The sequence below is a fragment of the Lepisma saccharinum genome, chromosome 13, assembly GCF_977018435.1.
Source record: "Lepisma saccharinum chromosome 13, izLepSacc3.1, whole genome shotgun sequence".
NCBI classification, from domain to species: Eukaryota; Metazoa; Arthropoda; class Insecta; order Zygentoma; family Lepismatidae; genus Lepisma; species Lepisma saccharinum.
The window spans coordinates 58,668,984-58,693,369 of NC_139241.1; the positions used below are offsets into that span (position 1 = coordinate 58,668,984).

At 42.2% G+C, this 24,386-nt stretch overlaps 1 protein-coding gene across 4 annotated transcripts in view; it reads left to right on the forward strand.

Annotated features, from left to right (window-relative positions):
* Positions 1–13,224, forward strand: part of LOC145997324 (uncharacterized) — a 90,797-nt gene extending 77,573 nt beyond the window's left edge. For all 4 annotated transcript variants that reach the window (XM_083134238.1, XM_083134237.1, XM_083134239.1 and 1 more), the window contains exons 5-7: positions 237–372; positions 9,833–10,093; positions 12,555–13,224. In XM_083134238.1, the coding sequence (XP_082990364.1) occupies positions 237–372; positions 9,833–10,093; positions 12,555–12,805 (648 nt within the window). In that variant the 3' untranslated portion in view covers positions 12,806–13,224. The remainder of the gene's footprint in view (positions 1–236; positions 373–9,832; positions 10,094–12,554) is intronic.
* Positions 13,225–24,386: the final 11,162 nt, after the last annotated feature.

Here is a 24,386-nt window from a genome sequence, read left to right on the forward strand (position 1 = left end):
TCTTTGATATAAAAGCAGATTCCACCCCTGTTGCATCGAGTTACATCCTTCCTTGCTATTTCGTAACCATGAAGTTCCACAACGTTATTACTTATCCCGGGGTTTAGCCAAAGCATGTGTGTCAATCGACAACCGTTTCAGGTTTTGCGTGTAGGTGGCAGCACCGATGGTCAGATCGCCACCACTCAGCGTGGATGTTACAGTATTGTTAATCAATCACTATTTCTGTATTTCAGCCAGCTACAGATATGGACTTAATACTGGTTAGTTACTTGGTGACTTGCCTTAGCAGTCCGGAAGCTTGGGAGGAGATTTCACATACTGCCACTTCTTTTGAATTCGAGAAGGACATTTGTGCTCAAATTAAAGAAGGTAACGTAGGCTATGTTACGTCGCTTTTTCTGTCGCTTTCGGCTAATCGCGACGGTGGAGGGGGACACACAAATAATGCCCAGGCTAGGATTCGAACCCGGGACCTCTGGCGTCGTAGCTTGCTGTGCTAACCAGTCCTCCACGGAGGTCGGCTGAAGGAGGCCTCGTGGTTCGAATCCCACTTTAAACTGTGCGTTCAGTGTTTATTAGCCAAACCTTTGCCTGAACTGTTACATATTGCACCTGTACTTGTATTATTGTACGGGGTGTTTGATATAATAATTGACGGATTAGAAAGATTTATTGCAAGTAAACTATTGAACTTACAATACCAGTCCAGAACAGAGGTGGTCACCCTCCGGAGGGTGGCCCTCATGAGGGCAGACCTCGCCCTCACCTTCCGAAGACTTGTGAGGGTGAGGGTGTGTGTGGGTGAGGGCTAAGTCAAGTCGTGAGGGTGAGGGTGTGTGATAGAGAGGGCGAAGTCTATCCGTAAGGGTGAGGGCGTGTGAGGGTGAGGTCGAAGTCTATCCGTGAGGGTGAGAGCGAAGTCAAGTCGTGAGGGTGAGGGTGTGTGAGGGTAAGGGCGAAGTCTATCTGTGAGGGTGAGGGCGAAGTCAAGTCGTGAGGGTGAGGTCGAGCCGTGAGGGTGAGGGAGGTTGAACGAAAATGACCGCCTCTGATCCAGATCGATCGAGGAATGCAAACAGTTTGTGCGTGTATGTTTTGTTAAGCTGAGAGTTCATGTCCCTGCCGCTAGGCGTCACTCAAATCACCCACATCACTCACAGTGTTTTGTGCAATGTTTTGGTCCCCAAAATCTCCGGACCTTACACCGTGTGACTTCTTTTTGTGGGGTTTCATCAAAGACATGGTATTCGTCTCATCGATGCCGTGTGATATAGCAGACCTAAGAGAGCGCATCATCCTAGCGACAGACACTATCGACAGGCCAATGTTGATGCGGGTCTGGCAATAGACTATCATGTCGATGTGTGCCGTGTTAGCCATGGTGCACACATTGAACATTTATAGCTGTCGAAAATAAAATTAAAAACTGAGTTCGTCGTTCGTTCTGGACTGGTTTCATTAATGTAAGTTCAATCGTTTACTTGTAATACATTTTTGTAACCTTTAAATTATTTATGAAACATCCGGTATTTTATGTCGCATTTCTCCAACTTTCGGCTAATCGCAATGATGAGGATGAGTGATGATATGATGAAATTTATGAACGGACACTCACAATAACGCCCATAGTAAGACCAGGATTCTAGTCCTGGAACATCAGTGGCGAGATCGAAAATCGACAGCTTAACGCACTCGGCCACGGCACCGAGTTACCCCGTACATTTACGTTCAGTTGATGTTGTTTCAATAATATAGAATTGAATTGTTTGAATTGTTGTTTTAAGTGCATTTAATTCACAGAGGGGCAAACCGAGACTTGACCTACAGTTTAAAGTGGGGCCCCGATCCACTATGGGCCATGGTTGTTAAAGGTCCAGGGATTTTAAATGAATTCAATTCCGGTCCAGGAGAGAAAATCAGCAAGCGTAAATGGGTTCTCGACCGTAAAGAACCTTTTTATTTGCAAAGCAGTATTCCAATTCGGTCCAGGAACCTTCTTTCCGGATGAATTTAAATACGGTCCAGGAAACTTTTTTTGGATGAAATATATGAAACTTGGACCTAATTTCAATTTTCCGAGAAAAAAGGTTCCTGTCCTGCATCGGAACTAATTAGAATTTATGGATTGCTGGACCTTTAACAACATGGGCCTCCACCAGGTATCGAACCCAGAACCCTTTGATTAACTATATCCTTGTTTAATAATAATACTGACATTAAAACTTTAATGCCGGCCGAGTGGTTAGTGCTACGAAGCCGGGGGTCTCGGGTTCAAATCCTGGCCGTGGATGTTTCGCAAATTAGCCAAAAGTGGTGCAAAAGGCGAAGTAAAATGAAGCAAATCAATCAATCAATCAATTAAAACTTTAATATCCATAGGTCACTGAAATTTAAATGTCTCTCATTGTATGTTTAGTTGTACTTCTACTGTCTATATTTATTTCCCTTCAACAGGGACAAGTTTCCAATTACAGAATGTAGTATTTAAATCAGGGATGAGCGAACACCGATGCTGATGTATCTGTATCGGAAAGTATGGGTTGGAATTCATCTACCGATATCAGCCCATAGTTTTCTGGTATTTTGGTCCTTCACGGGGTCGGAAAAAAATGTTCCAAATTTCGAAGTTTTTTCTTCATTTTGCACCAGTTTTGCACGAAAAACTATATTTTATGATTACATAACATCTATTTTCATATTCTCATGTAATACTTTAACATTCTAAAGCACATTTCTTGGTAATTTGAGGCATATAATTGCAGAAGAATATTTACGCATCAATATTGATCAATATCTTGAAGAAATTTTTAATTATTGCAATTTTCAATCATCGGTATAGGTGGGAATGGGTAAGGGGATCGACATCGGCATCGGTATCTGTTCAAACTGGTATCGGATCAGCCCTAATCATTATGTTACATTCACTTTTACAACGTGTGCACACATGCACACACTCCCTCAAAATCTCGCCCTCCTGCCTTTACACACACACACACACACACACATACATAAACATAGACATATAATACATAATATAACATAATATATATATATATATATTTGTAATCCAGTCTTACCTGGGATCTGAGGTGGTCACAGTGTGAAACGCCCTCCCTTGCCTGGGAAAACAAATGCTACCACTACCTAGATAGAGGCGGCAACATCTCCCTCGGACAAGCGAAATAGCGTTACGGTCCAGGTTGAGTTCGTGTGTAGGGACCGGTGACCAACAGTGCATAGCGATTAGCCATATCGAACAAACAAAAAGAAAACATATACTTTCTATTACCACCTCTTTACCTGTAGCCGGGAAGCGGCTAGCTGCATACCTGAAAATCACGGGTAGCGACATGCGTACGAAATGATATAGCCCAAAAATTAACATGAAAAAATAAAAAGTATATTCTATTCATAACAAAACAAAAATCAATTAGTTACATCTCCCCCTCTTTCACTCACACATTCTCTCACAGATTCTCTCTTTACGGGGTCATCAACACAAAATGATACATGACATGTACAGGTTTTTATGACGACAAGCCCTAATTATTGCATTCATATTTAAATTTACCTTGAATTTTTGTCTAATCAGGTCATTTGTGATTTTGCTCCAGTGCTACTCAAATCCTAGCCAGCCCTTACTTAAGTTCACCTTTTGTTTTTTTTAAAAAAAAACTAGGTCGGTGCGGTGACAATACATTATTTGTCCAGCGTAAACAAAGGCGTCTCAACGGCAATTACGCTCACGTGGGCGGACGTTTTCCTTTTACATGACCTCACGTGGTTCCAAACATAACAATAACCTCCGTTGAGTGACGCAACATATACACTCAAGCGGGCGGGACTTCAACACTTCGCCGCGACGAGCAATTCAAATTACCAGGCAAATACTTTAACAAATAATCACATACGCGACCTGACGTAGCTAGCAGCGACACAGCGCTGACACATAAAAATGAACAAACCTCAAGTAGATTAAACAATTAAGCGGGCGGCGCTTTACTCTAATAGTACGCACTTTAAACAAATACAAAAGGAGCACAAACAACAGCGAATTTAAGATCATTAAAAAAATCACAAGAAACAAGTAAAATTGACCTGAGACAAATAAATTACAAATGACAAGCGCGACGGGAGTATTTTATAAGAAGTTTCGAGTTGTGTGGACGTTTTCAAAATGTTGACGAATTTCAAGGGCGTTCTCTAAATCGATCGAGCCGTCACGTGTTGACATTCACACAGATGAATACATTACCATCTCTCAGCTTTCAAGGTGCATCCTGGCGTCTTTACGGGCGGTTGAAATCACATAGTATTCACACGAAATGTTTTCCTATTCTTCCTTGAACGTGGGGACGAAGATGCGACGAGCGTTCATACATCTGGTTCCTGGTTGTCGGCGTCGGTCGGGAACGTCAATGGCCTCGGCGTCTCTTCCTCCCTCTCGGGATCGGTGAACATCTCCGTGGTCTGGCGCGGTTAGGACGTCGCATCTGGTCGGTGGGCGGTCGTTCTTGGCTCGTCGGCGTCTTCTCCATCACCGTCGGACGATCTCGAGCGTCGGGACGTCAGCATATCTCTCTCTCTCGTGGCGACTGGTAGGCATCAGGCGGCGTAGCTCGTCGTTTCTTGGCATGTTGTAGGCAATGGTCGGTGTCTCGTCTGGCATCGGGCAAATCGAGGGTAACGCCCTCATCTCTCTTCTTCTCTTAGCCGGCCATAATTTTCGATGTTCCTCGTTTCACAAAAACAGTAAACGGCGTAAGATTATCACGGAAACACAGTCTCGCTTCGACTTCCTCCAGCGATTGAGGTAAGCGCACTCGTAACGACTTACTGCCTATCACACACTGATGTTCGCAAAACAAAGCAAAGTCCACGGTATACGAAGAGGTAACGCGGAGGTGCTCTCGCTATGAGAATCGCGGTAAAACTGTGCGACGAAAAAGCATGTCCTTCGTTTTATCCCGATTTCGAAAAAGGACGCTCGGCGCTCGTTGAAGGGACGCTTCCGGAGAGGTCATTCCACTTCTCTCTATTGTCTCCTAGGCTGAACAGGATCGTATTAGAGGTTTCGTTCCTACGGATTAAGTTTCCGTCTCGCTGGCGCCCAGAGCTTAACTGCAATCTGTGCCCATAAACTGATCGATTACAACCAATTCGATCTGGCATCCGTAATTCTTGCTTGATCGCGACGAAACTCCACACATCCGTCCCTGCACACATGTTGCTGCGCTGGTAAAAATTCCACACAAATCTGGCCGCCGGAACCCGAGATATTTAAATGGTTGTCATTACGGTCGAATTTCCTAAGCTTTATTCGCATAACGTGACCTTTCAGGTGCTCGCCCGTCAGTCTCGGGACTTCCTTTCATTCTCCCGTCGGCTTGGCAAATCAAATATATATTCTTACAAATTAAGACACTCAGAATTATATACCACAGAAAATTCGGTGATATTGATTATGATAAATTCGTGAAGGATGCAGAAAAAATTACCTGGGGAAAAATATATAACACCGATAACTTGGATATGAAAGTAGAGTATTTCAATGCCAACTTACTTGATCTCTTTGACAAGCACGCGCCAGTTCGTAAAACACGAGTTCGTAACAAACGTATGCCGTGGATTACATCGAATGTGAAGCTGCTGATGAAACTAAGGGACAATGCGTTTCGTAAATTCAAGCGAATCGGAACTGAATCTGCATGGAAAGAATACAAAGAATTGAGAAATTTCACGACATCCGTTATTCGGCAAGAAAAAAAGTGTTATTTTGAGCATAACATCAATAAAACACCAAGACAACCAAAGCATTTATGGAAGCAGCTGAAATCTGTAGGCATTGGCTCAAATAAAAATGATCTCCCCTCCACGTTTGACAATGCGAACGAGATAAATGAACACTTTCTTAATTCAATTGATAGTCTAAATATCGACCAACGTCTGATATCTCAAGAATGTTTAAAATTTAGTAACCAAAAGTTTAATAATATGCTCCCCGAATTTGCTTTTAAAAAGGTGGATGGCTATACTGTAAGAAAATGTTTGTACGAAATCAAGTCTACTGCTATTGGTGCAGATGGAATATCAACTACAATGCTGAAGTTATCGCTACCTTTTATTTTGCCTATTATCACACATATTATTAACTTTTCGCTCGAGAAATCCGTATTTCCCAGGAAATGGAAAGAAGCTTTGATAACACCACTCCCTAAGACGACCCGATTAACTAATGTAAACGACCTTCGACCTATTAGTGTTCTGCCTGTGTGATCAAAACTACTAGAAAAAATAATCTATAAACAGACATTTAGCTTCCTTGCCCAAAACAATATTCTTCCACCCTCACAGTCAGGATTTCGGCCGGCACACAGCACTGCTACGGCTTTGCTGAAAGTCACAAATGACATCCTCCAGGCTATGGATAAGAAATTCCTCACTGCATTAATATTATTGGACCTGTCCAAAGCATTTGATAAGGTACAACATAAATTACTGCTCAGTAAACTGAAATATTACAGTTTTTCACAATCTACCCTTAACTGGTATTTTTCATATCTAAGTAACCGAAATCAACGTGTAAAACTGTCGCCTACTTTATTATCTAATAATTTATATATTTCATCTGGTGTTCCACAAGGATCTATACTAGGTCCCTTATTGTTTACGATTTATATTGCAGACCTACCCTCAGTTGTCAAATACTGTAACGTACATTCATATGCTGATGACACTCAACTAACCAAATCATTCAATCCAACAGAAATTGCCATAAGTATTGAATACATAAGTAATGATTTGGGTGCGATAAAAACATGGTGTGATGCAAATGGCCTTAAAATTAATGCTAATAAGTCATGTTATACATTTATTGGAACTCGAAATGCTATTGGTTCGGTCGAGCACACTAATACAACAATTACAATAAATGATGATGTCATACCTAGAGCTCAAGTAGTTAAAAGTCTTGGACTGATATTTGACACTCGTCTATCATGGAATGAGCATATTAGCCGCCAAATCAATAAATCATTTAGAACACTTAGATTCTTGTTTAAATTTAACAAACTATTATCTTCAGAAATCAAGCAGCGATTAGTTGAAACACTTATATATCCATTTCTCGACTATTGTGACGTAGTGTACTCTGGTAGGATAAATAAAACTTTACAAGCAAAGATTCAAAAATGCCAAAATGCGTGCATACGGTTCATATTTTGCATCCCGAGACGTGAACATATTTTACCTTCCATAAATAATAAGAATATCCTCAATATGTACCGTAGGCGGCTACTGTATATATATTGCCTTATACATAAAATTATTACATCTGGCAAGCCGTCGTATCTGGCAGACATGTTGATCCCTCGCACCAGTATTCACAGCCACCATACAAGAAATAATTTCAAATTTAACCTTCCACTCTGCAACACACAGGCATATCAGTCGTCGTTTTCATATTTTGCTGCAAAAATATGGAGTGCCCTACCTAAGACCATGTCGAGCATATCTAAAATAGAATCTTTCCGAAATGAAGTAAAGAATTTTCTTTTGGCAGAGCAGAGATTGTGTTCAAATACTATGATGTAACTTGTATGTTTATGTTATGTATTTTGTCTACATGTTTTTATTTTTATTTATTTTTCATTAATTTTATTTTATTTTTATGTAGTTGTCTTTTCACAATTTTTGTATCATTTTATTCATACATTTATTACAATTATTTTATCAATAGATTTTGTAACTAAATCATACAGTTTATTACACACTGTATTAATACTGTAATAACATAAGAAATGTAAATTTAAATGTAATCGATGACACGGGTTAGGTGGCAGAACAGCCTCAGGCTGAACCTCGCCCACGTAAATAAAGAATTTGAATTTGAATTTGAATTTGAACACTTTGATTCAACACATTTTTTACGGCTAATTGTTAGAGTAATAATAATAATAATGACGAAGGTAAATCTGACTGTCACAACAGGGATGCTTCAATAATACATTTAGGTAGAGCTTAAATATACTTGTGAGATGAACCTATTCCGACTAAGAGGATATGGAAGAGATATGGAAGGTTGAATATAAGGTTATTTACGCTTTTTCATACCTGGTAGGCGAATGATGTTTCTTGTCCAGATGCTTCTTGCAGACCGAATTGTGACTGATGTCAAGGTTCGATACTGTGACCCTTGACTCACTGTTCCGAGCAATCCCGTGCGAATAGCTGCATGTTTATGCAGCCGTTAACTTCGTACACCATCGTCGTAGTTTAGTCAGTTGTAATGTGTACTAGTAATATAAGAGTAATGAGAGCGAGCTTGCTTTTATAATCTTTGGCTTCGAAAGGTTATTACACCTTTCGAACACGCTGGATCATGTTAGATCCACGCATTGCCTCTCAGTCAATGCTTCACGGAAGTTACAAGGTTTGCGCATTCTTGAGATTGCTCGTTGGTCGGATAATTCCAGTGAAAAAATAAGCATAAAATATTCTCTTGACGAGGTTTTCTCGTATTTTTATATATATATATATATATATATATATATATATATATATATATATATATATATATATATATATATATATATATATATATATATATATATATATATATCAGGAGCGTATATTATAGGCTAGCTTGGTTATCTGCGAAGCCTGAAGTCTAGAGAATGAAATACGGGAGAAAAATCGATCAGAAATTGTAAATAAAATTATTCACATCAGTGAAATGATGATGGTGATTCTGGAGTTGGCAACCTGATTTCTTATGAGTTGGTAACCTGATTTCTTATGAGTTGGCAACCTGATTTCATATGAGTTGGCAACCTGATTTATTATGAGTTGGCAACCTAATTTCTTATGAGTTAGCTAATCTCATTTGGGCCTCCCCGATGGCGCAGTGGTAGCGTCATCGCCTTGCAATCAAGGGGTCCCGGGTTCGATACCCAGTGGAGGCACAAGTGGTTCGGATCCCACTTTAAACTGTAGGTCCAGTCCCGATAAGCCTTACTGTGCATAAAGTGGACTTAAAACAACAAATCAATCCAATCCAAAAAGCTAATCTCATTTCTTATGAGTTAGCAACCTTATTTGTTAGGAGTTGGTTCTTATGAGTTAGCAACCTGATTTGTTAGGAGTTGGTGAACTTATTTCTATTCATAGCCTAGGACCACGTGACATAGTAAGATAATATATATATATATATATAAACACACACACACACATACATTGTGGACAAAGAGGGAGATCTTGAAGTAGGAATGCAAGTGGGACTTATGATCGGGCAATGTCACTGCTGAGTAATGAAAACTGAAAGACATTGGCCGGGAGGAAGTCGTGGCTGATCGGGAGTGGCGTTTGGGGAAGGGCAAGGAGAAGGTGGTGTTGAGGAGTAAGTGGCGTGCTGGAAGTGAGGAGGTGCCAGGACTGGAGAGAGAAAGTATTAGGTAAGTGAAAGGGGTCTACTTCTAGTCCACATTCGGGTCCGCATGGTCAAGATGTTTTAAATAAATATTTGAAAAAGGATCAAAAGCGAGTGCCTCTACTGTTACATCCCGGGGCTGCCAATAGGCAGGTCAACAACATACACACATACACACAGACACACATATCTTGGTAAGAGAACAGGTTTACCATTTTACTTTAACAAAGAAACATTTTCAAATATTTACTCATTTCACCTGAATCACACGAAACACGCACCACAAACACTGGTTACAATGTAATAAATCCATTATTTGTGCGGTGCTCTCTGCCACTTTTGACTGACCGCGACAATAATGATGACGTGATTAAGAGACTCATATACTATATGTAATTTCAGGCCAGTACCGATATCCAAACGCTGAAGGTACGTACCGCTTGCCACTAGGCATGGGGCTGTATCAATTTAACAACGTCACGATGACGTGGCTCGATGCTACAAAATTCTGCGCTGATAAGGATAGCCACCTGGTGATTATCGAAACATCAGACGAAGCTGCTGTATTGAGTACCTTGATATGGTTCGAGCACAGCCTCGACCAGACGGCGTATGTCGGCTATCATGACATCATAGAGGACGGAAGTTGGGAGACTGTCTTAGGTGAGTAATGAACATATTATACCGGGTGTTTCAAAAATAATTGAGGGGTTACAAAAATTTATTGCAAGTGAAGTATAGAACGTTAATGAAACGAGTCCAGAACGAACGAGGAACTCAGTCTTTTGGTACACCTACAAATGTTCAATGTGTGCACCACGGGTGACACGACACGCATCGACACGATAGTCTAGTTCTTACCACACTCGCATCACCACGGGCCTGTCGATAGTGTCTATCGCTGCGATGATACGCTCCCTTAGAGCTGCGATATCACGCGGTATCTGTGAGACGAATACCCCACAAAAAGAAGTCGCACGGTGCAAGGTCCGGTGATTTTCGGGATCAAAACAATGCACAAAACTCTGTGAGTGATGTGGGTCATTTGAGTGCCTCCTAGCGGCAGGGATGTGAACTCTCAGCTTAACAAAATATACACGCACAAACTGTTTGCGTTCCTCGATCATTCTGGACTGGTTTCATTACTTATGAAACACCCGGTATACTTTACGAGGCTATCATTTTATATTTGGTTGGATAGGAAAGTTGTCATTCATTCATTGTGCAATCTAAGTTTTAGAGGACCATCTGAGATCTCAATGCTAATGCCTGTTCGGCGAAAGAATAAACTTGAAAATCCTATTCGTGTCTTTTCCGTCGAAAGCCAGGGAAGGTCTCACGAACCGCTGCTCCAATCGACTTTGTCCAGTTGCCTTGGCGAAGGGAAATTCTCGTGGTATTCTGCGTTGCCAAATTTTTCGTTTCGAGTCGTTTTCGAAACAGGTGGCACCCTCAACAAGGTCAAGCACGGCGTAGCCTAATGGTTGCCGCCGCGTAGCAAGCGAATGGGTCTCTCACTGAAATGCGAGCGAAGGGTGCATGTTGACGGCAAAAGGTGTCGTGTACGACTGTACAAAATCAGGCGTGTAGTAACACCGCCTTTGCCCCCTTGAAACTCCAACAACTGGAGGCGAAAAGTCTGCGTTTCCTGAAGTATATTCTTTGTTTTCAGTACTTATAAACCAAGGAACATTTTTTCACTTTAATTGTACATTTCGTTAGTAGGATTCAGTTCTAACTTTAAAATTATCTTAAAATAACAGTTAAATGATAATACAATTAACAAAGATAGTCATGAAAGGTTCGAGGCCCAGTGAGGCACATTGTACAGTGGTTCGGATCCCACTTTGAACTGTGGGTCCAGTCCCGATTAGCCTATCTGTGCATAAAGTGAGCTTAAAACAACAATTCAATTCAATTAGTAGTCGTGAACGTGCGCAGGATTTTCCGAGTAAGGGGAAAGCAAGGTTTCTTTTTCAATTTCCCCCATAATAGTGTTTCATCCTCAAAAAACACTCCTTCAATTTGAACTTCATGTACCTGCAACGCCCTTATAGTAATTGAGATATAAGGGCTGGATAAAAAGTAGTGACGGCAAGGGTTACGTGCTACGCTAGAATGGAATATCATTTAAATCGTAGAAACTTATATGTTAAACATCCGCCCTGTCAGTTTCAGCCCACAATCATCTATTTCATAGTCATATATCACTGTGTCTTGACAGACTAAATTACATTTCAACATGAAAATGATAATTAAGTTTCGATTTCACCGCGTGTTTCACCTCACGATCCATACTTGAGGGTCCACTACCACAGACAAATGACAGTTATACGTATACGTATACGTATACGTATACTAGCGTATATTGCTCGTTTTGCCTCTTCGAGTGTAAAGCTTGTCACCCACTGAGACGCGGCGAAACACGGAAATATCCAGCAACATAACTTCTGTTGTCTGCTTCCATTGAAATCAAATGGTGTAAGTGTAACGCCCACTACAGGGAAAAGCGCTGAAGGGAAGCCGGAATTTCCGTGCCAGAAATCTGCACGTTGTCTTTTAGCGGGTCTGTTGAGTTCTGTTGCCGCGTTTCCGGCGCCTCAGTGGGCGTTAAGGCTCGGCAGGACCTTTGGCATGCAAATGGGCGAATATTTTTCAAATTTTCCTCTCCATTCGCCGTGATATTCCAAAATATGAAAAATTACATCAGCTTAGAATTTCTTCTAGAGCATTGACCTGAAATTTCGTGTAGTTTTTTCACTGTTGTCTAGATATTATCAATAGTTTTGTGATTACATAAGTCTATGAAACTATTGATAATATCTAGAAAACAATGAAAGAAAACTACATGAAAATTCACGTCAATGCTCTAGAAGGAATTCTAAGCTGATGTAATGTTTCATATTTTGAAATATCCAAGAAGTGTTTGGAATGGAGAGGAAAATTTGAAAAAAATTCGCCCATTTGCATGCCAAAAGTCCAGCCGAGCCTTAAGCTTTATTCGCTCGAGCGAAGAGCTCTCAATTCCGTACGCTATCTAGCGTCGTACGTGTGAACTGTTTGGCGCTAGAGCGAAATCCTCACTATTCAGCACTCTTAATATGAATATCTTCTCTGCTTTCAGGTGAGCCGGTAATCACATCAGGGTACTACCTCAACTGGGCCACGAATGAACCTAACGACGTTGGAAACGAAGATTGCGCTTTGCTAAAGACGAACGGAAGATTAGAGAATGTCAATTGCAATACCAGGCGTCCGTTCATTTGCGAAAAGCCTCTGCGAAAAGTATCAGTTGGGGCAGGGTGCCAGAACCACGGAACGATTAAGAATATGTGGCTAATGTTTATTCCAAGTTTGGTGCTTTATCGTAACTAATATTAGAAATAATAACGGCGTATTATTTACATTTTTGTTAAAGAAAATTCTCACAACGGTGCCTCAAAGAAAAAGTTAATCGTTTCAAACACGTATGGTTAAACTTTTTGGTAACCATATAGGACAAGACTTTTGGTAATTTTGACATTATTTGATAACTCTGTACAGACAAGATTGCTAAAACAGTGTGGTTCTGCTGAATGATCAATTCTATGTCGCCTGTCTAAGTAAATATTTCGTTAGCAGGAACTATTTCTTTCATCCAAACATTTTTTTCTGCTCTTTTTTCTACATAGCCATTGGTCCCCTCTCTATTCCTACCCTATTTTATCCTTCCACAGAGCCAGGGCCGGCCGGCCCTAGGTGGATACGAGGCCCGGGGCAAGCAATTTACGCATAACCTATGACCAAAGTTTCCCATAAGTCTGAACAGTAGTGTAAAAGTATATAGGATAAACTCGAGAAATGATGAGCCCCTCTCAGGCAGATTTGGCTACACTTAAAACAAGCTCAACATGCCAATATGAGCTTTTTGCACAAGTGTGGAACCCCGTCTAATCCAAGATTTTTGTAAAAATGCCCTCGGGAAGTTCCTGTGAAATGATGAGCCCCCTCAGATTGATTTGTCCACACTTACAAAAGGCACTTCTGTCAGATTGTTGTCCATAATCCTGTCAAAAATATGCTCCTCTTGATATTTTTTTTGCCCACACCTAAAACTAAGCCCTTCCATCATGTTATGCATCAAATTATGATGCAAGAGCTTTTGTTTTATGCAACAAATTATGATGCAAGAGCTTTTGCATTGTGCAACAAATTATGATGCAAGAGCTTTTGCATTATGTTGTGCAACAAATTATGATGCAAGAGCTTTTGCATTACACATCAGTTAGTATTGTGAGAGTGGCTGAGGAGTACAGATGTGTTGTTGCATTGCTCCTCTTTTTTTTTTTTTTAAATATCGCAGATTTGTATAAATTGAATTATAGGTTTGTTTGATTCAATATATTAGAAAATTCTATATATTGAACAAAGGGTTTATATTTGCCCTAGTTTGTTATACAAGATCAATACATGACACATGGCATTAGGTCAATGCCTTTCCATGCACATAATGACATGCCTGTGCAGACATGCAATTGAGAAAGGTCAGTGCTTCAGTGGATCTATACTTATTCTATCTTTGTGCATGTAGGCTATTCTGTACACACATACACATACACACACACACACTAGGTATACAAAACACACTGCTGAACCCAACTGATATTTTTTATTAAGCATAGAATTTTGATTTGGACCCCAGGAAATCTTATATAATAAACAACAACAAAAATGCCAAATCAAAAATATTGTAATCAATGCAATAAGAATATAACCAGCCCCAATTGGGCCAGGCATCAAAGAAATTGTAATCCAGACAAATGCAGAACTCCCACAAAAATATGCCCTAAATGCCATAGAAAATATAATCTGGAATACTTCACTTATAAACATAAAGGTACTTGCTCTGCACAGTCATCAACATTGCCCCCACAACCATCTACATCTGGTCTGAAAAGGAAGCATGAAACACCTGTTAATGCTGGAGCAAAAAAGCAGCCACGCTATGAACCCATCCATAGCAGTTTTAACGGCCAATTAAGGGATCACCGTTTTGTATCAGAGCCAAGATGTGACATTAAGAATTTTTTGAACAGTATAAATCCAGATATGCAGGCAATTATAAATGCACAAAATGGCTCTTATAAGCTGTCCTTCAAATTGTTTACACAATATAAGAAGCCAAATGGCACAAAATTTACACAGCCCCACATAACAGAAACTGTACCGGTATATTCAAATGCAAATTCAGACAAAATAATAAGCAGTTTGATAGATCAATTGAATATTAAACACTCTGAATTTGCAGCAAAAGAGTCTGGATGGAGCCTATGCGGTTCTCCACACAAGCTCTATGTTAATATTTCTGAATTCAGCCCATTACAAGGTTCCACTTATGTGCCTTTACCTGCCAATATTAAAAACAAACGAGCCGTGGTTAACATAGAAAATACCGACCAGAAATGCTTTTTGTGGTGTATTTTAGCTGCTTTGTTTCCAGTTTTAAGGAATCCTGAGAGAATAAGTTATTATAAACAGCATGAACATATTTTTAATGAAGCAATGAAGGACTTAGAATATCCAATGTCTGTTCAGAATATTGATAAATTTGAAAAAAAGGCCAGGAATATCAATGGTAAACAATTATCTATTAATGTATTTACTTGTTCTACTGGCCGTGGCAATTGCTTGATAGATCCTCTCAGAATCAGTACACTAGTAGACCTAGTGGCCGGGTACTGAAACAAGAATTGGGGCTCGGTGGGGCTCGCAGTGTTGCCAACGGCTTATTCGAAAAAATCACCAAGGTTTTTGTTGGTCTAACCTAACCTAAAGCAAGGAACCGGCAATTTTGCTTGAGAGTTCACAAACCGGAAGTGGGGCTCGATCGCCTTAATGGATTTCTCTCGTAAGGTGCAGTGTTGCCAACTCCTTACCCAAAAAAAAATCACCAAGGTTGTGGCGCTCGTCGTAGCCTTTTATGATGTATATTTTGAGGGCAGAGTTGGCAACACTGTGGGGGCACTGTAGCTTTTTATGAGGGGGGGGGTTTATTGCTTTCTGTTTGCATCTGGCAACACTACCGTAGATTTTTTGACAGTGTTGTTAACCTACTGGGTTTTTTCACTGTAAATTTTCATCAAAGGACCTGAGGGGTCCATGTATTTTTTATGTCTGGCAATACTGTTGGGGGCCTAGTGTTGGCAACACTGTGGGGGCACTGTAGCCTTTTATGAGGGGGTCTATTGTCCTTTTTTTATATTTGGCAATTTTATTGGATGTTTTGTTTGAGGCTTGGGTTTTGCCAACCCATCCGAAGAAAATTCCACTATATGATCTTTCACTGGCTAAGCTAACCTACAAATAGGAATTGGCAACACTGACGAGTCTTGAATTATTATTTGAGACTCGTCGGTGTTGCCTACCCACTCTACAAAAATTCTACTATATGATATTTTGAAACTTTTGAATGCAACTTATCGTAATTTTCCAACTGTGGGACCAAATGTTTATATATCGTGACTTTTGTAAACCTTTTTCGGGAACAATGTGTCGCACACACACACGTGCGCGCGCGTGCCTGTATTGTGACGCAAGCAAACAAAAAAAACTTTGCGTGTCATTACAAAAAAAACTTTGACTGTATTTTTAAATAACTAACAAAGACAATGAATCTTTTTGGCTTCCGCAAACAGATCAACATGGAGACTGCACCGCCAAATTCCAATAACCTCTTACCTTCCGTATTATCTAAACTCAATGGTTTACTGATTGTTCATCTCAACAGCATTTGGACGAAACTGAATGACGATGTGGGCAAGATGTTTTATGTTTTTAATAACAATTTACATTTTTACGAAATTCCGATCGACGGGAAACTTCAAATCACCGTGAATCCGGAAAACGCAGGCGAAATCAAAATTTCTACCGGCAAGAATATTTTTCGAATCAAGCACGACAAGATGCTTTCTAACATTACGTACGATGTTTCTGCAGGAGATTATCTTTACATGGAACTTCTCGGAGATTACGACAAACTCATTCCTCTTTTTGTAGAATTACGAATCGTCTATCCTATTATAAATAACCGTTAACCAAAAATGCCTAACGACATTTTCGGCAACACCAAGCGTGTAGACCACGCAGAAGAGATTCTCATGTTGGACATTCGAGTTAAGAAGTTGAGGACCGATTTGATCGCTTTGCAGGAGACCTTAAACAAAAGTTTAGAGTCGGAAATCGCTACGCTCCAAACGCAATGTCTCGACCCCATTCTGAAAATCGATTCCGAACTGAAAACGCTCATAAAAAATTATGTCGACGTACCTTCTTACGACAGCGTTCAAAATATACAGTTGAGCGTGGATTCGCTTCAAAATGATTTGGCCAAATTACAGCAATTTCAATCGAAAAATGAAGATTTGGAAAAATTGAAACTCGAAATCGAAGAACGAACTTCCGCAATAGAAAAGAATTTCTCCGAACTTCAAACCGTGGTGAACGATATAGACGCAGAACGCTTGCACGTCGTCGTTTCCAAATTACAAGAAGAATTCACCGGCACGTTGGAAGAAATTAAATCCAAGTTACAGACTTTGGAAGATACCATGACGAACCTACCATCGTCGGACGAACTGCAGGTCATCGGTAAAAGCGTCGCGAACATAAAAATTCAATTGGAGGCCTATCAAGATTTCGAACACATTCAAACCACCATCGCCACGCTTCAGGCGTCCTTGGAATTGATCAACGAAGAAATTAAAAATATTCACGCTGAAGCGAGAGCGTTGACGAGCATTCAAGACACGTTGAGCACGGTTCAGCATAAAATCGAATATTTAGAAAATTTGAACGTCGAAACGAATCTCGCTCATTTTCATCACGTACTCGACAACATACAGGGTGACTTGGAATCGTTACGGACGAGCGTGCCTTCGAGCGAAGATTTGGAAAAATTGAAAACGGCGGTGACGGCACTATCCGATTCGAACGACATCAAAAGTTCATTGAGCGATCTCGAGAGTAAAGTGGCCAATCTCCCCACCTCCAAAGAATTGCACGCTTTGAAAAGAAACATATCTCGAATGCTGAAACGACTAGAAACGGAAACGGCGAACGTGGAACAGATTCGAGACGAAATTAGTTCGCTGGTGTCGACGCTGCCCACTTCGCAGAGCGTCGCCGACCTTCACACGCAGTTTACAGAGATGCGAAGCATCGTGAACGATCTTACCGAGAAGAGCTCGAAATTGAATCAAGTCGAGAACCTTCAGAACATCGTCGTCAACATCAGAGATCAAGTTGGAGTGCTGGAATCCACGCAGGAATCGACGCTGGCTTCTTTCGGTGCCAAGTTGCAAGAACTCAACGAAAACTACAAGCAGTTGAACGTGGAAGTGAAAATCAAACCGTCGTTTTCTGACGTAACGGATACCATAATCGAGCATTTGCTGCCCATCGAAAATAAACTCGGACAAGTTCACAGTAATCTGCTCGGCGTCGACACTAAATTCGCTAAACTGCATTCTCTGCAAGCCATCGAAATCAACAGCGTGCCCAATCAACAGAGAATCTCCACGTTCGTCGAAGGTAACAAACTGTACATGTTGCATCCTTATCATCCGTACTACAAGTTTCTCCTCGATGGCACGATTCAGATAAACGAATTTTCGTACTGGTCTCACGGTAGAAAAGCTAGCGTTCCCACCATGACCTTGATATCGAATCGTGGTGTCCAGAAAGCAGGAAACATTCCTCTGGCACGTTGGAACGAAACGCGCAACATATATGAAATACACGAAGACGAAGATCTCACCGTTTTCGACGTGAGTGCCGGCGATAAGCTGATCGTTCAAAACACGAGCGAAGTGCCACCCTCTTTGAATCCCATCACGCTTGTGCTTCTCTTGAAACGTAATCTCTAAAAAAATGTCTAGGCAAGCTATTGTCGAAGAATTGCATAAACCTGCACGCCGCAACTACGAACGTTTGGCTGTGGTAACCAAGGGCATCGACGACCTCTGGCAAAGCGACCTCGTGGAGATGAGTAGCGGCAATTTGAAAAACGTACAGAAATTGAACAAGGGCAACAAGTACCTTCTCACCGTCATAGACACGTTTTCGAAATTCGCATGGGCTCTACCTTTGAAGGCGAAAACGGGAACATGCGTCACGGAAGCATTCAAATTAATTTTTCGCGAAAGCGGCGGCAGACAACCACGGTTTCTGCAAACGGACAACGGTAAAGAATTTTACAACGCCGTATTCCAAAAGTTTATTCAAAAACACGACGTTCGACATTATTCGACCTTCAGTCACATCAAAGCCAGCATCGTGGAAAGATTCAATCGAACCTTGAAAACACACATGTGGAAACGATTCACGCTTCGGGGAAATTACAAATGGGTCGACATCCTGCCGGAACTCGTCGACACCTATAATGATACGGTACACAGAACGATAGGCATGAAGCCAGCCGACGTTACCAAGTCCGACGAGCACCGTTTAATTTCTACAGTTTACTGTCCAAAGTACACACCCACGACAAAAAAAGCTAAATTCAAAATTGGAGACCGGGTGAGGATCAGCAAATTCAAACGCACCTTCGAGAAGGGATTCACAAAAAATTGGAGCACGGAACTCTTTACGGTGGTTCGAGTTCTACCCGGAAACCGACACACGTATATAATAAAAGATAGTAGCGGCGAGATTTTGAAAGGAAGATTTTACGAAGAGGAACTCTCTAAAACAAAACACCCCGACACGTACCTCATCGAGAAAGTATTGCGTAGGAAAGGTGACAAATTTTTGGTCAAATGGCTGGGACTTCCGGAAAAAAGTTGGATCGACGCGAACGAAGTGATCTTGTGAGTACGTGGAACGTGGTGAAGCGTCTACCGGATCCGGAAAGTCAAACGAGAAAAAAAAAGAACGGTGAGTTGCTTCCCGACAGCATCCGCTGTCTGATCGTAGGTCCTTCGGGGTGTGGGAAAACGACACTGCTCGTGGACAATTTTCTCCTCGCACCGAACTGGTTAGATTGGAAGAACAGGCACCTGTACGTGTTCTCGAAAAGTTTGGAGCAATCCAAATACCAGCAACTGATGAAACTGTACGATGGTCTGGACATTGCAACGTTCGCCTCGGAAATAAAACCACTCGACGATTGTCGTGAAAATTCAGTCGTTGTGTTCGACGACGCCATCCTGGAAAATCAAAATGAAATTCGCAACTTTTTCACGCAAGGTCGTCACAAAGAAATGGATTGCTTTTACCTAGCTCAAACGTTTTCCAAAATTCCAAAACAGTTAGTGCGCGACAACGCTAATTTCATATGTTTGTTTCGTCAAGATCACACCAACCTCAAGCACGCGTACGATGACTACGTAGGCGGAGACATGAACTACAATCAATTTTCGGAAGGCTGCTGCTCTACTTGCTGGAACGGTGACGATTTCGGATTTGTGACGATCGACATGACGAGGAAACCCAACGACGGAAAATACAGAAACAAAATCAACGACTTTCTAAACGTTGCAACGTTGTGAGAAACGACGTTTATAAATAACGTCATGACGAAACGAAAAATCGAAGACGAAAATCTCAAGCTTCGCGATTACCTCGCGAAACGCTTCAAAGGTTGGAAATCCGAGAATCGCGGATTCTACGAAGAGAAGAAACGTCAGGATCAACCTGTGATCGATGCCATCAGCAGTCTAGGTAAAGAAATTAAAAGTGTCACGGAACAAAATAAAAATTTGATTAATGAACTCGTACCGCTCGCAGCTAAAAGTTACGCCGTACCCACGCCTATTTCGAGCATTCCTTCGACGCCGTTCGAACTGAAGGATGCACCGGCACGACGTCGAGCCATTGGTAGCACGTCGTCTTCGGATAAAATCGAGTTGGGACCTTTGGCACGAGACTACCTGAGCACGGGGAAATTCGACAAGGATGAAGTGTTCGGATTGTATCCCAGCATGGAAACCAGCGAAGGCGGCGGTGTGGTGTGGAAGATTGGGAAATCGAAGGTGACCTTCGAAGGCAACGACATTAAAGTCAATTTAGGCGACAAGGATAGTTGGAACAGGTATCCGGGTACGGTGGGACTGTGGGAACTCGTCGCCAAAAAGCAGCCGAAAGATTACACCGACGAAGATTACCAAAGTTACAAGGAAATTCTGATCATGACGGATGCCTTGTACCAGAACAACGACGCCTCGCAGAATAGGGTGAAATCGAGCAGCGGCGAGAAGTACAGGAATCTCATCAAACCGATTTGGAACCAGGTCAAAACAGGCAGCGGCGTCAAACGCTACAACACGTTACCCAAAGAATTCGTTTGGGTGGACGACGTTAGGAAACTCGTGGACCGATTGTTGGTGATAGCCGGCGAAGAGAATGCAGGCAACCGTAATTTCTACAACGAGAAGGTTGGCATCGTGGACATGATCAGCACGAAACTTTCCAACTTCATCGTGAACGACGACAAGGGCATAGGTTACCTGATCAAAATCATCAACACGCTGCCTCCGAAATTTTGGAACGTGGCCGAAGGAAAGGGACTCGTGAACGACATCATCAACAAGTTACCTTTCGAGATGCATCTACCTGGCTACCAGTACTGCGGACCGGGTACCAAACTCGAGAAAAGATTGGAGAGAGGAGACAAGGGTGTGAATCCGTTGGACGCGGCATGCAAAGATCACGACATCGCTTACAACACCACGCAGACGGATCTGGACGCACGTCACGAAGCAGACAAAAAATTGGAACATGTAGCTTTCGAAAGGTTTGTGAGCAAAGACGCATCGCTGGGTGAACGGGTCGCCGCACTGGGTACCACCATCGCCATGAACACGAAACAAAAATTGGGGTGGGGTATATAAATAACATACCGTAAAAAAACTACACAAGAAAAAATCTCAGAATATATATATAAATAACATACCGTGAAAATAACACATAGAGCATCAACATGAAGCCCAAGGGTGTCGTGTACCAGATACCATACTCCAATCTTAAAAATCTAGGTGCCCTCGATGGGTTACTCACCAAGAAACAACGCGAGAAGAAACGTTCTTGCTTGTCGAAAGGACACGGAATGAAATTGCTGCTCAGCACACCTCAATTGAAAAGATTGCAGCGTTCGCGGAAACAGCAAAAGATCGGAGGTTTCATATTCAGCATCCCCGCCATCCTGGCAGCATTGGGGGCCGTTGGAAGTTTGGCCGGCGGAAGTGCCGCCATCGCGAAAACCGTCATCGACTCGAAGAAGAACAAGGCCGAGTTGGAAGAACAAAAACGTCACAACCTGGCCATGGAGAAGAAAAAGGGGAAGGGCGTGATGAGAAAGTTTAAAAAAAAGAAACAGAAGCACTCACCAACCGAGACATTGAATCTCTGATCGGACCGTTACAAATCAAACACTTCAGAGGAGTTTTCATGTCCGACTCGTTACCTTCAAGCGTTAAAAGAAGAGAATGCGGAGTAGTCAACTTGGACGGTCAAGAAAATCCAGGCACGCATTGGATATGTTACCACAAAAACGACAATGATAAAGCATTCGTTTTCGATTCTTTCGGAGGTGTCCCACCTACAAATTTAATTCATTATCTGAAAACGAACAAAACCTCTATATACTACAACGACGAACGCATTCAAAATTTCGGAGACGTGAACTGCGGTCATCTCTGCCTCTCCGTGCTCGCGTTTCTCTCTAAAATAAATAACCCTACGATCGAGGATTTCCAGAAAGCATTGTGGAACCTCAAACAGCATCACTAGGATGGGCGTGTTCCATCTCACGAGCGAATCTTCAATCTTGAAACTCACGCTGCACGACGACATCGTCTATCCTAAATCCGTGGCTCTGCGTGCATTCTACAGCATGTACCTCATACCTAATGTTACGCAGCACAACAACAAAATTAGCGTCGGAAGCGAACACATCGTCGTCACGCCAGGACAATACAATCTTTCCACTTTGCAAGCTCAATTACCCAAAGGCACATACCTTTCTCAAAATTCGGTCACGCACAGAGTGGAAATCCTATCCGCGACGGAGACCGTGGACTTGGGCACCATGGGAGAACTTTTAGGTTTCGAGAACGACACCAAACTCGAAGCTGGCATCAAGCACGTAGCAACCAACATTCCTAAATTCTTGGCCATAGAGACTCTGAACGTACACTGTAACGTGGCCGAAGGTATGATCACGAAATCTTCGGCCGGATTGTTAGGAAGTCACAAGCAGACGGGAATCATAGCCACTTTCAAACCAAGTTCCGAGTTCATGGAACCGATCATCTACACGCCCTCTTCGCCGATCTATTTTCCAGTATGTCGCAACCGCATAGACGACATAGAGTTGGTGGTGACGAACGAGAAAGGAGACGTGGTGGATTTCGCAGGTGCCACTACGACGGCCATCGTGGAGATCAACATATAATAAATAACCATACATGTAAAATGGAGCAAATCGAAAGTTACGAATTGCAATCTTTCCCTCCCAACCGTCGCACGTTCGCCAATCTGAACGAAGCGAACAGGGAGATCGAATACGACGTGGACGTAGGCGACGGGTTCATTCATCCTCACAGAGCGGACCTCTACCTTCAATTCGACGTGGTGAAGAAGGAAAGCGGAGACGCGTTTCCCGCAGCAGCAAACTTGATACTCGTGGACAACTTCGTGCCTCACCTGTTCTCGCAGGTGGAGGTGAGGAAACACAACACCGTCATCGACAGAATAGATTATCCAGGCATCACGTCGACGGCAGTGGGAACGTTGAAATTATCCAAAACGGACGCAGCGTACTACCAGGCCGGGGGATTCGAAGCCGGGACCAAACTATCGACGAAAAGTCACACGGTGCTCTTTCCCATGCGTCTGCTGCCTGGTTTCTTCTCGGACTACAAGGAGATCATGTGGAAGGGAGGACTGAGGATCACGTTTCGAAGAGCGGCCAACGACAACGACGCACTGATGCGATACGCTACTTTGGGTCCGGACGGCACCACGCCGATAGCCAACACTTTACCCGAAGCAGCGAAATGTGTCATCCGGAGCATGGAATTGAGAATGCCGGTGGTGGAATACGAAACGAACTACGCCCTCAAGTACAAAGCGGAGATCTTGAAAAGTCCGCAGGTGCCGATTCACTTTCACGGTTACCAGTGCGTGCAGAAGATGGCGTCGGGAAGTCACATGGAATTCGACGTGACGACGCAGTTCAACAACATACAGTTCGACATGCCAGATTTCGTCGTAGTGCTTTTTCAGACCGGACGCGATAACGATCAGGAAAAAGATTCCAGCAAGTTCGACGACTGCAAGATCAAGAACGTTTATCTGAAGAACGGTAGAAACGAAGTGTTCCCGCGCGAGAATTACAACCTCGACATGACCAAAGACGATTACCTCAAACTTTACGAAGCTTACACGGCTTACAAACGCGTGACCGAGGGAAGCGTGGACGTGTACTACGCACCCAGCGAATTCAAAGCACGGAGACCCATGACCGTCATCAACACATCTAAGAGGAAGCAAGTGGTGGTCAACGATCGTACCAACATCAAGATTGTATGCGAGTTCCACGATGCCTTGCCTGCAGATACTCTGTGCAGTGTCATTCTTATTGCAGAGAAAACATTTGTGTATGACGTCAAGAATGAAAGAGTAACTGAACAGTTTTAAATAAATAAAAAAAATAGCACACAATAAGAAATGTGGAATTTTATATATATAAGTACAAATTGCAATTAGCAGTTTCCAGAAGTTTAATTTTGCTGTGCCATGCATGCATGTAATCGAGGAAGTGGAAGTAAATTAAAATTGTTTTTTTTCGCATTGCCTATTACTTTTTGTTGCACTCTGGGCAGGCCTTACTAGTTTGGAGGCGATAGTGGCCCCACGGAAGTGTATGGACCCCACATTCAAGAATACACCTCTTGTCGTCGTGTGCATCCAGAGCAAC